This window comes from Pseudoliparis swirei, chromosome 7 (assembly GCF_029220125.1).
Source record: "Pseudoliparis swirei isolate HS2019 ecotype Mariana Trench chromosome 7, NWPU_hadal_v1, whole genome shotgun sequence".
NCBI lineage: Eukaryota > Metazoa > Chordata > Actinopteri > Perciformes > Liparidae > Pseudoliparis > Pseudoliparis swirei.
The window spans coordinates 6654168-6672978 of NC_079394.1; the positions used below are offsets into that span (position 1 = coordinate 6654168).

Sequence of the window (18811 nt, forward strand, 5' to 3'; positions counted from 1 at the left end):
TCTATACGTTATAATATAACGTTAGTGTTCAGACTGTAAGTGAAAGAGTCCAAAACGTTCCTCTGAATGTACGCCCATTCTTTTAGCGCTCTCATTAGGCTTGAGAGGTGAGTGATGGGAGGATGAAAGAGGAGAAGACTGTTTAAGACCGAGGTGAAAGGCCTGCCTTATGAGCCAATCACAGCGACAACAGAAGATGACCGCAATGCACATCTGCGGTGCACTCCAAAGCTACAGCAAAGCTAATTTATAACTTTATAATGAGTCTATCACAGAGCTGCCTGGGGAGAAGGAAATGGGGAAGATAAATGGAGGAGGACATGCCACCAAGAAGGAAAAACAAAGGGGAGCCAAGAGGACCAAAGGTCAAACAAACTACCCCAGTCCAGGGCACATTTATTTTTCCACAAGAAACACACAGACATGCAACAAGGTCATCACAATTCAATAAAGACCGATATATTAAGAAGCCCTTTATAGTTTAATCATGTCTCTCTATGTCTTGCTTTTAGTTGATCTCAGTTTCTCTTTACGAACCATTTTAAATAGCAATATGTAGAGACCGATTAAGAGAAAGTAAAACACACAAATCATGATTTGAAACTGTCAATTAAAATGGGTGCTTCAGATGTAAAACTATCTCATGGTCAAAAGAGAGGAGAGGAGCCAAACGCTGCCTCGTCCCCATGAACCAAACACGATAGAGGAGCGAACCCTTCCAACTGAAGTCAGATGCTAAACACAGTGCGAAATCACCAGAAGACCCGTGTGATATCTCTAAAGAAGCTATGAAGTTTCACATGTTAAAAGCTATGCAGATGGAGGCAAATCAAGGTCAACGCCCGCGAGCACAAATGAGATGTGCGCGCGCATGTGTGGCGTTCAGTGTCGGTTTGGAACCCACGGTTATACCGCCACCTAGCGGCTGTGTCGGGAATGACATCCTGCCAATTCAATGTCGTGGTGACTGGGTCCGCCCACTTAATGTCAGAAATAAAAATAAGATGAAAAGCTTTGCGGGCAGCAGAGCAGTGACTGAAGTCGTGCACCAGGTGAGGCTCGTTGCCCTCAAAGCATTGCGGGTTTTTAATCCCGCTCGCGAGCAGAGCTATTCTGCACGAGGGAAGTGAACGCGCTTTTAAAAGTAAAGTGGCCGGATGTCAACGTTCGCAGTTGATAGTATGAGAGTACTGTATACTTCATGAGTTAGGATTATGAAGGGATTTCACCCCTTATTTCAAATGCACAGTAGTATGTTATGAATCATAATAAGAGTTATACAGCAATGGTGTGTAATCATTCTTTTAGAGACAATCATCATTCAAAAAAAAGACATCAAAAATATATGTTTTCTAGTACACAGAATATGATCTTCGGATTGCAACCCCTTTGTTCAGAATCCATGAGGTACAGTAGGCACCCCATAAAGAAAACATCCATCGTCATCTCAAACAAATAAAATGCCTTCTTGCTACACATAAATCATGAATAAGATCTTAAAAATTGTAAATTGCATATACATCACCTCACTCAATTAGACCAATGCCATGTTTTATTCATCGATCCCATATACGTCTGTACACACCTGAAAAGTCTTAAGGGCCTGCAATCATTCTCACCACAAGGCCAACACATGGAAAGGAAAAGTCACAGAAGCAAACATTTGGATTCCTCTGGTTGATTAAACTTCTCACAACATGGAAAAAAAGTCCCTGATAGGTTGGAAGCATTATCTCTTGCTGTCCCGTATTATAAAGGGAGTCAAAAAGGTTGTGAAGGAGAGTACTTGAGCTGGAACAGGCCAAATAATATCTGTTTTCAACACCTGGGTCAAATATCACACTTACAAATACGTTTAGTATGTTGTAAAGTTGGTTGAAGCCTGAGCAGGTTCCAGCAAGTTGGTATTTTTTACAGAAAAGTATTTGCTTTGCTTTGTATCTGAACACAAAAGCAAGGACATGCATTCAAAAAAATGGAAAATAACAAAAATGTAACTTTGGGAGGAATCTGTATTGTGTTTTCAGGGCCTTTAAAAAAAAAAGTAATTCAGTGTACTTTGATTGACAGCTGACTTTGGTCAATCGCATCACTTTGTTGCTCCAGCTAACTTAAAACAAACATCAAGAAATAGCTTCTATTTAACCCAGGCGTGCCGGTTTCACCATCACACTGAACACAGATTGCTGACTGCATCCATTCCCATGTTCTGGACAAGTAGAAAAAGAGAAATGGTCTATTTGGGGGGAACGGACATCTTCATGCTGCTAAAGCTCCCCACCAATAATAAAGACACATTTACTGTATTTATTGGAGTCCCACAGGGGATCAACTACACAGATTCTACATTAAGGTAACGAGAGCAGCATACGCTAAGACTACTTGTAATATAAGACGTCCATAACATGTCGTACATATTTCAACAGTCCCTGACATACTGACAAATTCATCTTTGCCAGATTTTATGTATTCATGTTAACATGTGCCTGTGTATAGATATGTGGGCCATCTTTATATTTACGATATAGAAGAGTATAAAAATAAATTAAACTTACACCGTCGACTCAAATTGAGCTTGAATTTAAAGTTATATCACATCTGCAAATGTATATCGATAGATAGGCCTATGTTTCAAAGCGTCGCAAGCCGGTTTATAAACAACAACTTAAATAAAAATAAAAAGATCGAGTTGCTATTTTATATTTTCTTAAAAATTTAACGACTGATTAAACCAAACCGTTGCCTCAAAGTGCTATGGAAGACTATGATTCACTCCAAAACCAAGCTCACAGCTGGGTGTCCACACGATAAACCTCACATCAACACCCCCTCTGATTAAAACGTTTCAGATGTATGAATGGAGAATTATGCAGCACTGGGTTATCTTTTATCTCAGAGCGTAGAAACAACACAAGACCTCCTCCAAGGACCTTCACACAGTCTTCACCACATGGGCAAGATACCTAAGGGGGAAATATGAATTTCTTTCTTCCAAGAACAAGGTTTCTAGAACGAAGTGCTCTGCTGTTGCCGGGTAGAGGCAGGACAGCAGGTGTGTACATCAGGATCGACTCGAACAACTCAATGACTGAATGAGCTCACGCAAAGAATGAGATGTTTCCCCGCTCGCTATACAAGCAGTGGAGCGCTGCGGACTGCCCAGCAGAAAACAAGAGGTGTGGCTCTCTGGTAAGCCAAAGCCCGAGACGGATCTCCAAGGGAGAACTGTTGGTGTTTGAAAGAGAAACATCCATCTGCTAGAAGCATGTTCAGCTTTTCTCCTAAAAAGGACCTCAAGCCAGCATGTTTTTAGATAGATATAGATAGATTTAGATATATACTTTATTAATCCACAAGGGGAAATTAGTTCTCTGCATTTAACCCATCCATAGTTATTAAGGAGCAGTGGGCTGCAGTGATGCGCCCGGGAAGCAACTGGGGGTTCAGTGCCTTGCTCAAGGACACTTCGACTTGCAACTAATGGGGAGAGCGGGGATCGAACCCACGACCTTGGGGTTGCAGGATGACCTCCTTACCCCACTGAGCTACAGCCGCCCCTTGTGTATGGTCAGAATGATGGATTGTGAAGATGCCTGGATTTGTCTCCAACAGGGAGAATAATAATGCAGGATCTCTGTTCACAGAGGTCATCATCATCAGTGTGTCAACAAAACAAATGAGTTTAACCTCGGAGCATAGCAAATCCCTCTTCACAACCTCAGCCTGTCAAGTCACAACACCTCATGACGGGCATCAAACTGACTGGATAGATGCTTGTTTCATTTATTTCATGTCTGCTCTCACAGACAGTTCACAAGGTTAACCATCCAACATAAGCTTATTACCAAACACTAATATTTCATAGCCTTCATCTCCCTGGAATCTACTTTGTGCACGACAGAACAAACTTCCATTTTAGAGAACTGACCAAAGGTCTCAGAAGGGTAAAATGTCAGAGATGCCCAGTGCAACTTAACAGACACACATTCACCAGTAATCAATTCTTAGAGGAAAAGGGGGACGCATATGGTCAATTCATTTGGATTCATGAAAATGATGAAATTCTCTTAAATTTCTCTTCACAATATCAAGCAAGAAACGGACACTTTATCCGATTGCAGATATTTGCCCATCCTTCATTATGCAGCGTTAGTCTGGGCCATGCATTCTGGAGTTCAGCATTTACAAATATGGACCCATTTACAAATATGAGCCCTCCTCAAGTGCAGAGGAACATCTTCAGTTGGAATCGAAAAGGGGTCAAACACAATTTACCAAGACAGAAATCTCACCTTGTCTGTGTATTCTTCAACCCTCTGAGAACATCTGGCTAGAACACAACATGCTCAAGGCATGGATCAAGAGACAGCGGGGAGGAAACCGTGGGTTTTTAAAATTAAAATATCGACCATAACCGCGCCATTTAGTTAGCTTCCGTTGCTCTTGTGCCACCACTTCCGCTGGGTATTTTTGTTTGTGGGGGCCAAAGAGTTGTCGGCTACTTGTTGGCCCGTCATGCAGGGTTCTGTCCTCTGAGATGGCGGGGCATGTTGGGTTGTGTTTCTCAGCTCAGCCGACCATCAGTCCTTCAAGTTGTCCTCGCCGACCCCCTGGGCCACCAGCTCCGTCAGGACGTTGACCAGGTAGTTGGGGTCTGGGTAGCCATGGCCGGTCAGGTTGGATCCAAATTCTGTCTTGTGGTGAATCTCGTTCCACACCACCGTGTCCGACTCGCCGGTGGTACTGGACGTGCCGATGGTGAAGATGAGGCGTCGGTCCCAGGCCATGATCAGCAGCTTCAGTACCTGGAGGGATAAAAGTATAATAATACTTAATATAATTATAAAGTCAGTCGTTTTTCATGAAGACATTGTCATGCTTCTTAGAAAACCAGGGTTACACAAGTAATTTAAGGAATTCTATGCATCCAGGTGCACTGGGATTTACTAAACGTGGGGAGCTTTTACTGTTCAACCATTGTTTCTTCGGACTGGTGTCAGAGCTTACCTTCCTGCCTTTCTCATTGTCAGGGAGGTAGCAGTGACGAGGGAACCCTCTTGCACTGAACTTCTTCCCGGGGTTTGGGTGCTCATTGGTCTGGTGAAAAAAGAGCAACAACAACAAAAAAGCATTAGAACTACTTCTCTTCCAATTATGAATTAATTGTGTATGAAATGTCAACAGCCCCCACAGGGCGAGCTTTATTGTTCACAATGCTAACAATGAGGCTTTTGTAAAAAATATTTTGTGATATGCTACAGTAAATATTCAATGATCTCTTTCAATATATCTTTTTAGAAAGTTGGTCTCAGGGCTCTGATGTGTAAAAGCTAATACGTCCCAATGCATCCACATTGGCATCTGGTGGGAGGCTTAACCATCGAAATCTGCATGGCAACTGTCTGTGTGCACCAGATTACCCCCCACCCTTATTAATTAAGCAATCACAGGTAGTTAAAGTTGTCTTTCGTGAGAGTTGTCTTGTTGTGACAAATTGGTCCTTATTTTGGTGAGGTTTACATTGCGTTGCATACAAGGGACTTCATTTCCAGAGTGTTTAGGTTCTTTTCTGCTTTTATTAGACGTGCTAGTGGGGCGGATTAAAATGTTGGATCGCCATCCTCTCTTATTCAAAGGATGAGTAAACAATGGATGTCATGAGACGGACCAACAAACCAATCTACTGCAAATCAGCAGAACTATACTGAATGTACACACGTGGAGGGATGTATTGACTTTGATTGTTTCTGTGATCATTCTCATTCATTTGGTGATTTTAACACCGAGAGGAGAAAGAGAGGCAGAGGGGAGCTACAGAAATGTTCCCAGGCAATAGTGCTGCTACGCTGACCTCAGTGGTCAGGTCACCCCCAGTATTCCCTGAGACATTCATCCTGCTCTTCTGGTGGAAAAAGGTCACTTTATTGACATTTTCATCTCACCAACCCAAACATGCTCTCCTTTCCACCGTAATTGTGATGTACAGTAAATTCAGAATGACCTTCATTGCATCAATGTCCCTCTTACATGATCTAATTATTTGGTTTATGTACTAAATGATGAATTAATTGCAAAAGCCCTGCAAATGAATGCACGTGGTAAAGAGTCTATCTGTGTGGTCCTGAGGGAGGCCGTTTCCTCAGTGACTTACAAAGCCACAACACCTCACCTCTCTGCACCGATAACCATCCGTCAAACTAAAGCGGATAAGCAGTTGAAGAAAGGGCACGGATTTACAAAAGCAGCATGGTGGATTTCGTGAAGCAACACAGTTCTGACCTGGATCCCAGCAGGAATGTCGTAGACGATGCGGATGGCCTTGGAGTCCGGGTAGCCAGGCAGGCAGTGGGGGATGACGTGGAACTCCATCTTCCCGGGAGGCTGGGTGCCGGTTTTCTCACCGTAAATGGTTTTGCATGTTGGACACTGAAGACTGCCATCCTGGACGGAAGAACATATCCATTTAATGGCATGATAATAATAACACTATTCGATGATATTGACAAGCATTGCTTTGTGTCATATTTCATTATTATTCACCACAAAAAAAAACTTCACCTAAAGTGCCATGCAGATAGTTTGGGTTGTATTTGAATTCTTTGCAAAACAATGGCCATGAATGACATTTAGGTTGTGGCGTGAAAGCAAACCTGTATTTAAACTTATCAAAATCTAAATATTGATAAGTGAAGTGAATATTGATAGGTGATATTAAAATATCAATGACAATAAAATGACACATGACTAATGTGAAGGGGTTGGCTTGTGATGATGAACCCACAGAAAAATATCACACAACTCCCTTAAGATCTGCAAAATGTTTCCGCTCATTGTTTTGGTTTTACAATTGAATAAATAATGTGTTGTTTTGGTTCACTCTCACTGGTGTAACCGAAAACCTAAAACTGGCTTGACAAGCAGACGGAAAGACATTTGTGGGAAAGACCAAACCACATCTACGGAAGACATTTATGTGGTTACACAAACCCAAATACATGCCAATGTTGCTCTGAATTTACTGGATGGGTAAATATGCAACTGCTTGCAAACATGTTGAACAAATCAAATTGAAGAGGTGATAATATGTTAATGCTGCCCCCAAGTAGCGAAAAGAAAAAAAAAAAGTCCTCTAATTGAGAGGAAGAGGAATGTTGTTCCTGGAAAGGTGCCGTTGAAACATTACAATACAGCTTTAAAGGCTCTGTCTACCACAGCAGGGGGCAAGCAAATATGTACATGGATACTTCGAAACCTGGACGAACCAATCTAGACTAACCACATGGCTGGACCGGAGGGAAGGGAGAAAATAGGAAGTTTGCACAACCTTGTCTTTTCACATTGTTTGATAAATTACTTTGATATCAGAATTTTGTATTTTTATTTACATTGATTAAATCCACTTGTAGTTGCCTCTTCCGCATTAGCAAGCAGCACATTTGTATTTCATGCAAGAAAACTGAAGTGTAGTGAGCTGAATGTATAATGATTTTACAAAGTCTGGCTGTCACCGACGGATATGACTGATCTGATAAGACTGCATAAGATCCCCATCTGTGTCCAGCAATATTGAAGCCTGATCATCCACCAGTCCCATGCAATCCGCTTAGAAATCACGAGTTTATAATTTGAGCCTCGAGTGACATCATAACATCGTCTGGCTCACAAGCTTTTACCCACCTTATTGCCATTGTTGTACATGGCCACCAGGCACAGCAGATGGTACATGTGCCCACACTTGCCAAGTTTGCCCACTAGTTCTGGCTTGATGCCTTTGTGCTGCAGGATGCCTTCATAGCCTGATGACATTACCAGCCTCTCCATGCAGATGGTACAGTCCTGGAATAGCCAAGCAAAATACTTCAGCTGCCATTCTGCATGACTCTCTGTATTTATGACTTTCACACTTAGTTAGGGGATCAAACGGCCACAGAGGCAATCGCTTGGTGGGCACAACACTTTTAAGTCTTCTGTGTGTATGTTTTTTCTTCTTCTTTTTCTTACCTCATCTGGCACCACTTTAATCTTGTCCGTGTATCTCCGCACCACATCCTCTGGGTTTTTGCCTCGTCATAGAACAAACAGAAGCGAGATGAGATGACCACCGGAGGAAAAAAACAACATGCCACTTACTTACACCCGCAATAAGAAAAAGAGCATGATAGACCATTGGATGGCATTTGCTTGTTATTTGAACACAAGAGAATAACCGCTATAATAGCTATAACAGCTTGATGGATAAAAAAACGTTAATCAGTTTCATCAATTGCTTTTGCCTGAGCGTGACCACAGTCCTTTATTTCCTGCCGAGATTGTGCATGTGAATGTAGTGTACATGTCTGTGATGTTGAAGAGGAGGTCACCTTCAAACTGGGACGTAACAACCCAGCCTTCCCCACTCTCTGATAATCCCTGTGTGCAACCAGGCTAGCATGGCTGAGAGCAAACCCACACAGTTGACACCCCTAATACGCTTACAGGCAACCTCTTTTCCCCCAGAGCCTTTGCTTGTTCATTTGAGGGACAGCCAGGGAACAGAGGGAGGGAGAGCAGTGGAGAGAGTCAGACTGAGCCAAAAAAGAATGTGAAGGTATAAAGGGTAGTGGAGGCAGAGAGCTGTGAAAAGGGGGAGGAGGGAAAACAGAAACAATGAGGAGAAAGAGAGAAGAGACTCAATAGCTAAAGCTATTTGATGGTTTCATTAGCTGATCAAAAGCCTCCCTGATCGTTTTTTTTCTGTACAAAAAGAGGAGAAGGATAAGCCCAAATCTCCCCGCATGAGAAAAACACATCTCCTATTGCACTCACACCCCTCCAGTATCTCTGTGTTCACACTCAGACTGCACATATAGGGTTAAACTTTAAAAGGCCCACACATTCCTTACAGTTTCTAATGAAGGAAAGGCCTGCAGCACGGCTTCAGGGACGGCAGCGTCGGTCTTTATGGCGAGCTGACGTTGGCATTTAGCTCACGCCATCGCTGTGACTCAGTAATGGTCTGAGCAACTGACGTGGTTTAAAAAGCGAGATAGTCTACACGGGAGTGGTGGAGGTGTATTGGTCAAACACAAGCGGAAACGGGGACATTTTGTTCCGTAAGTTGCTAATCACGTGACTCATTTGTCCCCGGCTAGTCACGTGACTCGGTGGTTAGTCAAGTTACCATCGACCACGCTCTTTTCCAAAAACTAACTCAGTGGTTTCGTTGCCTCAACCTTATTTTTCCTGTCAAGACCAGATTTGATGATCAGTTTCTTTTTAAAGGACGCTTTATGGTTGTTACTAGTGGAACCCGACAAGCCATCACTGACGCGTCCAAAACGACACCAGAGAGGTAGCGTCACAGCTTGTGCCTTAGGGCCACTGAGCACGCGTTAGTATTGGACGAGTTGGGAGTGAGAAGGTGGTGGCTGAGTCCATCAGAAGTTATTGATTTTCAGGGGAGATTCCATGAAAGAACGGCTCCATAAAAAACCACCCTTTATATTTAGAGATTAGCCATTCATCATTGTAATTGTAGACATAATCCTCTGCAGGAACCTTCCTGTAAATTTAAAGTCGCATATCACGTCATTCCTGGTAGATTATGGGAAACTATATGGGACTCGTAAAATACAGCGCTGCTGCATCATCTGCTCTGGAGGATTGAAGAGAACGACCACAGTGCAGCTCACTGATCAATTAGGACAAAGGCTTCTTCAGGGGGCCATCGGTTTCCATGGCTTCCATCGACCAGCACTTACTTATTCAAGCACAACGGCGTCCAACTAAACACAAGCTCCCCTCTCAAACCAGCTCGCTACAACAGAACCTTGTTAATTACTTACACAACTGCCCCTGTTGTGCATGCAGTGTAACACTTATAAAACAGTTTACAGTCACACTTTTACTGCATGTGCTCATAAATCTGAACTAGCAATCATCATTACATTTTATAGGAGCTTTTTAAAAGGTAAAGCAATGCTTTCCTATCTAATCATCAGGCGACCTTGGGTGAGGTTAGATTTATTGCATCACCCTCACTGAGCTTATATGGGAGGCATTAAATGAACAATTATGACCACAATAAAAAACAGCTTTGATTGTGTTTGCATGCTAAACAACAGACGTGCAGACAGCTGATATGGAAGAATCCTGCAAAGCTTGACAGGACAGAGAAAGTCTGCTGACTGTCGCTGGTCTATCGTTTTCCTCAGAGCATTTAGAATTCACGAGCACACAATGAAAACACAATGGTAGCATTTACACTTCTTGGTTCACTCCTTGATTTCCTCCATCTTACCTCTCCTCAGGTGCTTTTTCTTGGTTTTGCGGCGCATGCCGTTGATCCCTTGCACAGGCTTCATGTCGCTCTTGTTGATGGGTGGTGGGTGCAGTATGGGCTTGGGGGCCCGAGTCAGGCAAACTGGCAGACCTGCAGCGCACATCAGGATACCCGTCATACCTGACACACACACACACACACACACACACACACACACAAATACACAAAAGAGTGGAAAAAGCACAGATCAATAACAGTCTGACCATGAAAATCATTTGCTTTGGTTGTTTTCTGAGACAGTGAATGTTGACTAACCTGCCAGTGCCGGGTGCACAGGTCCAGATCCAGTCAGGTTCTTTACTGGGAGGGCAGGAACCCTACACAAGGAAAGAAAATAAATGTGTTCTCATCGTGCACCACTGCCTGTTGTGCCAAAGTTGAGAACAGTGAGAACAGCAGCTCGCTCTGCCCTTACATGCCATTAAAAAAAAACACCCAAGTTAAAATGTCACATGTGCTCCGCCACAGAGACAACTGCAATGGGTTGAGACAGCTTGACTCATGTACAGAGCACTGCAGCAGAGCCTGATTTAGGATGACATTTGGAGAGGGTGGAGTTCATGGAGAACACAGACGACGAAGACAGTTGACTTGTGCACTCTTCCAGATCTGTGGACAAAAGCACTGGAGGCAGTAATATGAGCATACAAGTCAGTGAGTCTCTCTTCAGAGCGTTGGAACCTCAATTAATTCTCATCCCACAGAGCAGCACAGCTCCTTTCCTCAGGCTAAAAATAAGCCTCCGTGTGACAACAAAGTCACAATAATCACAGGAAGTTAAGTCATTTCATGTTCGCTTCATTTCAAATGCAATTGCATCGATATCTTGTCGTAAATTGCATCACAATCCAACAAAGAAGCAACAACTAAATTGCATCAGATGCGAGTTGAACGTGAGAAAATCAAGTCAAATCTCAGCTCCAGGGTAGAAGGGCCCCATTTACATATTTACCTTCGCATTGAAAATGCCGGAAGGTTATGTTTTGATCGCCGTGTATTTATTTATTTATTTGTATGCGTGTTATTCGCAAATCTCAAAAAGTATTGAACCGAATCGCATGAAATTTGGTGGGATGATTGTTTATTATCCGGGGACCAGTTGATTAGATTTTGGGATCGATCGGGTCAAAGGTCAAAGGTCATGAACAGGTCAAAATCTTTCGCAGAACTCAAAAAGTATTGAACCGAATCGCATGAAATTTGGTGGGATGATTGTTTATTATCCGGGGACCAGTTGATTAGATTTTGGGATCGATCGGGTCAAAGGTCAAAGTCATGAACAGGTCAAAATCTTTCGCAGAACTCAAAAAGTATTGAACCGAATCGCATGAAATTTGGTGGGATGATTGTTTATTATCCGGGGACCAGTTGACTAGATTTTGGGATCGATCGGGTCAAAGGTCAAGGTCAAAGGTCATGAACAGGTCAAAATGTTCTTGAATCGCATGAAATTTGGTGGGATGATTGGTTATTATCCGGGGACCATTTGATTAGATTTTGGGATCAATCGGGTCAAAGGTTAAGGTCAAGGTCATGGAAAGGTCAAACTCTTTTTTTACCATAGCACGATACATTTTTGTCCAATTGGCATGCAACTAATGCCAAAATGTTCATAATTCAATGCCCAATCTTGTGATATGCGAAGGTATGCGCTCTACCGAGTGCCCATTCTAGTTTTCATTTTGTTACCATCTTCATTACAACACATATTTGCATTACAGCTCTAACATCAATGTGCATCGTGTCTCTCACTGGCTTGTGCTTCTGTAAAGTTACTCAAATCTATAATGAACTAAACCAGAAACATTGTGACCACATCGAGGAAAATGTCCACGAATTGGAACAGGTGTAAATGGGGTGCTGCTGAGGGAGCCCCTGGTTGGTTATCTCTGTTTATCAAACACACACACAACTTTTGTGTTTTACAGTAGAGCCGAGCGCGAGTACCCAAGACACGGGGCGCCATGACGACAGATGAATGCAGGGGGAGATAAAGTGGGCGGCTTCAACCTAGGAATAAGTTAAAAACCAGCAGATGGTGCCACTTTAATATATCAGCAGATTATAGTGACACACACACACACACACACACACACACACACACACACACACACACACACACACACACACACACACACACACACACACACACACACACACACACACACACACACACCTGCTCTTTGTCCGTGACGCCGCGTCTGAGATCTTTGGCCCTGCAGCTCTCAGGTGTTTCACAAATCCGCTTCAAAAGACTGCTTTCATATTAGCGAGAGCCTCTGTCCATGTGCCAGGGGAAGCCTTTCAATAAGCCGAGCGCAGTAACAGACAAGGACGCGAGGCCTGGGTGAGGCCGATGCGTCCCGCCGCAGCACTGTTAGAGACTCACGACACATTGCATCTCCGATGTCAGTCAAAATAAATGAAAGTACCGCGATGTGCAGTTGTGATCAACACGTTATGTCAGAACGTTGAATTCAGGGCTGAGACACTGACACATGTTTGATTTTAGATGCAGGATTTAGTTTCAGGATAAGACTACAGCGAGGGAATTTGCACCTTCAACCTCAGCTCCCTGCTGACGAAATGTTTCAGGCAGAGGAAGTGACACACACCTCATGGAACACGAACATCCAAAGTGGAGTGACTGGCTCCAGTGGAATGTGATACGCAATAAAAAACTCATTTATAGGTGCTGCCTAGTGGGAGAGTTCCTCCTTCATTTAAATATGCACAAAATCACTGGCCCCCCCCCCCCCCCACCCCCTTTATGTGTGCAAGTATAATTTGTTTTGTGCAGTGAGAGCACTGTCAAACAAATACTGTTCATTCGAAGAAGAGGGGATGAGGCAGCACAACATGAGAACTCTTCACACCATCTCATTGTGCGCCGTCTGCACGCTTCACAAACTAAACACTCCTGCACGCATACGGTACCGAGGATCCGTATAGCATAACATTAATTAGAAATGCTTTTCATATTTATTGCTTTCCAAAGATCTCGCCATCTTCCAGAGTGTTTTGCATAATAAATATGCAATGTTGATGAAACAGCTGCACACAACCAGCAGCAGCTATGATCATTTTCTAGAAACTCATGTATCTGCACTGTTCATAATGTTTTTTTTTTTACAGAGACAGAGAGATCTTCATCATGTAAACAATTTTCCATTGCGTTGAACTTCATTATTTATGTAAACCTTATGATAACCTATCTATGCACTGCAGATATAGCTCTTATACAAAGCTGCTTGTTACCAGCCAGCCAACCTGTTTAATCTGTGCACGCTTCATCTCCTTCTGCGTCATACTAAGCTGGTTTCTCTTGACTTTTTTTATTAACCCTGCCTGTCATGGCTGCACCTGGAGCACTGGGGGGTTAACACCCACGCCACCTACTCACACTCCGAATGGTGGATGATTTCAAGGGTTTAACTCCTCCCTCTTGCTGGTCATTCCTCTCCCACCTCATAATTATCTAAAAACAGCATCATCACCATTGGGAGTCCAAACTCATTGTCAATAAGTTGTCATTTTTATTTTTATGCTTGAAATTGTCGAAGCCGAGAGTATCCAATAATCCTGAACAAAAGGCTGTGATTCGTATGCATATCTAAAGAGCAATTATAACTCATCGTGAGTGTAAACAAAAGCACCTATAGGCTGGACATTTTCAACTCTACATTTATTATTCTTTGCCAATTCTAATTTTTCTCTACCTCTGCCACCCAACTGTTCTCCGCCCTACTACAGACGATAAGAGAATCAAGGACAGTAGAAAGAAAACAGAGGTCTCTCCCCTCCCCCTACTGTCTGACTCCTGCTCAGCAGCCTGTGATGCGAAGGTCAGCAGAGATAAGGAGCCTGTGTCCCTTTCCCCCTCCAAATCACAGCAACTACAGTCTCAGCCCCAGGACGACCACTCAAGAGAGGTATCCCCCCTGCCTGATTCCTGCACAGCAGCCCGTGATTGTGAGGATGATAAGGAACTTGACCATTCACATTCACCACTGCCCCAATCTCTATCTCGCCATTCCTCCAGATCATCCTCCCTCTTCTCCCTCTCCTCTCCAGCCTCCCCTCATTTGGGTTTCACCGACAAGATGGAACAACTGGTGAATGCTGGCCTCAAACTGACCCCCCGATCCTTCCCCCATTCCATCCTAGCCAGCCCTCGGCTATCACCCCCAATACCCCCCCGATCACCCTCATCCATCCTAGCCAGACCACCCCTAAAACCCCCTCGATCACCCCCATTGGCACCTCCCCTACGACTCTCACCCCCACCCCGATCGACTCTACCTCCCCCTCAACCTGTGAAGAGACTTGCACCCCAGCGTCCCATCCTGGTGTCAGGATTACCGCTAGAAAAAACTATCAGCACTTAAGATATACTGAAACTACAGCAAACCTAATAGCTGTTCCCCAACAGTCTATTATTTCTCTACTGCCTGTCACTAAAACCATAAAAGCTGCATTACTTAATGTAAGATCGTTATCGAATAAGTCTTTTCTAATCAATGACCTGATTACTCGTTATGAATTAGATTTCATGTTCCTTACTGAGACCTGGCTTGATATGAATAACAGAGCGGCTGTTCTTACTGAATCAACCCCCCCAAATTTTTACTTCATTGATGCCCCCCGAGTAGAAAAGAAGGGGGGAGGAGTTGCTGTTATATTTTCAGATGTGTTTCAATGTAGGCAGATATCATTTGGGGACTTTTTTTCATTTGAGTATCTTGCTGCTGTTCTGAAATGTTCCCCTCGTGTTTTACTACTGATTATTTACAGACCCCCAATACATTCTGGAAGTTTCTTTGATGAATTTGCTGAACTACTGTCCATAGTATCCATGGAATATGACTGTCTGTCTATATCAGGAGATTTTAACATTCATATGGATAACTCCAATGACAACAATACCAAAGAACTTAATCACTTACTTGACACCTTTGGACTGTATCAACATGTCTCCGGGCCCACCCACAATCGGGGGCACACTTTAGATTTATTTATCACAAAGGGTTGTAAGTCATCATTTCTTACTGCTATTGATGTTGCTTTGTCCGATCATCTTTGTATCTTCTTTGAAATGTCCATTATTCCTGACATTCATAGTAGATCGGAAATTGTTAAAAAACGATATATCAATGAGAATACTTGCGCACTGTTCATGGAAACTATCTCTCTGTCACCAGCTTTCACCTCAACCTCTGTTAATGGTTTTCTAGATAATTTCAATGCTAAGATTGTGAATGTTATAGATACCATTGCACCTGCTAAGGTTAAATTAATTTCTGGTAAGCAAAAAGCACCGTGGAGAAATGCTGCATCTGTAAAAATCCAGAAAAAAGAGTGCCGGAAAGCTGAGCGAAAATGGCGAAAAACTAAACTCCAGATTCACCATGACATCTTAAAAGAGAGACTTAATCTTTACAATCTAGAACTGAGAAGTGCTAGACAATCCTTTTTCTCTGACATCATTAACAAAAACATTAATAATGCACGCACTTTATTTGCCACTGTTGATAGGCTGACTAAACCCCCGGCACCAATAGCCCCTGAACTCCTATCCACTGATAAATGCAATGAGTTCGCTTTCTTTTTTAGGGATAAAATTCTAAACATCAGACAAGCCATAAATATTTCCATGTTAAACAAAAAAATGATATCACCACTACAGTCACACAAAAGTAGTTTAATAAACATGACACAGTTTAACGCAATTGACTACAAAACTCTGGAGGAAACTGTGCAACTTCTTAAGCTATCTACCTGTTGTCTTGATCCTTTGCCCACAAGCTTTTTTAAAAAGGTTTTTACCTGCTTAGCAACAGACTTACTGCAAATAGTTAACAGCTCTCTCCAATCTGGCATTTTTCCAAAGGCTTTGAAAACAGCAGTTATTAAGCCTCTACTAAAGAAATGTAACCTAGACGCTACTGTACTTAGCAACTACAGACCTATATTAAATCTACCCTTTATAAGTAAAATAATAGAAAAGGTCGTCTATCAGCAACTTAGCAACTTTTTAACCTCAAATGGTATCTTAGACAAATACCAATCCGGATTTCGACCCCATCACAGCACTGAAACTGCTCTCACTAAGGTTCTAAATGATATTCGCATAAACACTGATTCTGGCAAAATTTCTATCCTAGTGTTATTGGATCTTAGCGCTGCATTTGATACTGTCGACCATTCAATACTTCTAGACAGACTAAAAAACTGGGTTGGACTCTCTGGTACGGTCCTAGACTGGTTCAAGTCCTACCTACAAGACAGGGACTATTTTGTCTCCATTGGCAACTATGTATCTGAGCGGACTAACATGACGTGTGGAGTTCCACAAGGTTCAATCCTTGGGCCTCTTCTATTCAACCTCTACATGCTCCCCTTAGGCAGAATTATGCAAAATAACAAAATCGCTTACCATAATTATGCGGACGACACTCAACTATACATAGCTCTCTCACCAAGTGACTATGCTCCCATAGACTTACTGCGTCAATGCACGGACCAAATCAATGATTGGATGTGCCAAAATTTCCTCCAACTAAATGAAAATAAAACCGAGATAATTGTGTTTGGTGCTAAAGAAGAAAGGCTGAAAGTTTGTGCTCATCTGGACTCCCTTTCTTTAAAGTCGAAAAATCAAGTCAAAAATGTAGGTGTTATAATTGATTCGGATCTGAATTTTAATACCCACATCAAATCAATAACAAAATCAGCCTATTACCATCTGAAAAATATAGCAAGAATTAGAGGATTTATGTCCAAACAAGATTTAGAAAAACTAATTCACGCCTTCATCTCCAGTAGGTTAGACTATTGTAATAGTCTTTTTTCAGGTCTCCCCAAAAAAGCACTTCGACAGCTACAACTTATTCAGAATGCCGCTGCCAGAGTCCTAACAAAGACTAAGAAAGTTGAACACATTACACCCATTCTCAGGTCTCTGCATTGGCTACCAGTACGTCAGAGAATCGACTTCAAAATACTGCTGCTCGTTTATAAATCTCTAAATGGTGTAGGTCCAAAATATATCTCTGACTTGCTTCCACCTTATGAACCCTCTAGGCCTCTTAGGTCATCTGGGGCCGGTCTGCTAACTGTTCCCAGGGTTAAAACAAAACATGGTGAAGCAGCATTCAGTTATTATGCCACACACAGTTGGAACAAACTTCCGGAAGAGCTTAGATCTGCACCAACTCTTACTACTTTCAAAAACAGGCTAAAAACGTTTATGTTCTCCATTGCCTTAAATTGAATCTTGTATTAATCCTGAAATAATAAGACAACGACAGAAGGAATGATTCTTTGCACTTAGATTTTTATCTTTATTTTTTCTTTTATTAATCTTCTTTTATGCTTTTATGCCTTTTTAAATTGTTTCTTTGATGCACTTTGTATTCCTCTTTTTTTATTTATTATTCTTGATCTATTTTTTGTAAAGCACTTTGAATTGCATTCATGTATGAAATGTGCTATATAAATAAACTTGCCTTGCCTTGCCTTGCCTTACCTCCAAGTAACATGTGTTCACTTCTTCGTTCCCTTCTGGCCGTTACGCCTGGCTACACTCAAACCTTCGATGGAGGACAGTAGTTTATTACTGAAGAGAGGAAGAAGAAGTTCGAATGCCCATATTTTTCATGTCAGATGTTGTAATTTCTGACCTAAAACTGATGCAATTAAATGATAAATCCAGCCCCAACATAGCTAACCCATTAACACCACATTATTTATGGCCGCTGTCAGGTCAAGACTCAAGGGTCGCTCTTCCTCTTCGGTCTCTTGCCTCCTTTCTTGGGAGAATCTCCAGCCTGCCTGGAGGATTTAATCAGACGAGAGCGATGTGATTTCCCAAATAGAGAGACCACATTAGGCCTGGTTAAGAAAGTGCTGCTGGAGAACTAATATCTTCTCATCTGTTTATTATGCACCATAATGATAGTAAGAGACAAAATGGAGTGAGAGAACTCCAGGAGTGCTTAATTGCATATTGATAGAAATACATTATATATATATATATATGTATATCTATAGCAGGAGACCTTTGCCTGCTCCACTGATGGAAAGGGGGGGGGGGGGGAGGCACAATGTACCTGAAAGGCCCAGAGAATAAGTAATACTGACACCAATAAATTCCAAATTGCATCAGTTTGGTCCATATAAGCCCTCATGATTTATTCATTAATTTAATAATTTGTATCATGTGGTGAGCACCAGAGCAGAGCGGTGCAGCAGCTCACTGAGGGAACATGATCTCTGCACTCCGCACACACCCCTCCAGCCAATACTCAGAATGGAGCTCGAAAACAGCCGACGGCAGCGCACACATGCAAACGCACACAACTGTTCCTTTTGTGTGTGACGACAATGCAGCGCATGTCCTAACTCAGTTAAATACCACTGTGCATGAGGAAAGTGAATAAGAGGAAGTGGTTTGGCTGCTTCGCCAAAGGAAATAGATCTTGAAATTGC

At 42.5% G+C, this 18811-nt stretch overlaps 1 protein-coding gene across 1 annotated transcript in view; it reads right to left on the minus strand.

Moving 5' to 3' along the window:
- Positions 1 to 361: 361 nt before the first annotated feature.
- dtx1 (deltex 1, E3 ubiquitin ligase) overlaps positions 362 to 18811 on the minus strand; it is a 43881-nt gene continuing 25431 nt past the window's right edge. The window contains exons 4-10 of the mRNA XM_056419181.1: positions 10577 to 10638; positions 10280 to 10441; positions 8002 to 8063; positions 7678 to 7836; positions 6280 to 6441; positions 5008 to 5097; positions 362 to 4805 (exon numbers count right to left, since the gene is read on the minus strand). Of these exons, the coding sequence (XP_056275156.1) occupies positions 4581 to 4805; positions 5008 to 5097; positions 6280 to 6441; positions 7678 to 7836; positions 8002 to 8063; positions 10280 to 10441; positions 10577 to 10638 (922 nt within the window). The 3' untranslated portion in view covers positions 362 to 4580. The remainder of the gene's footprint in view (positions 4806 to 5007; positions 5098 to 6279; positions 6442 to 7677; positions 7837 to 8001; positions 8064 to 10279; positions 10442 to 10576; positions 10639 to 18811) is intronic.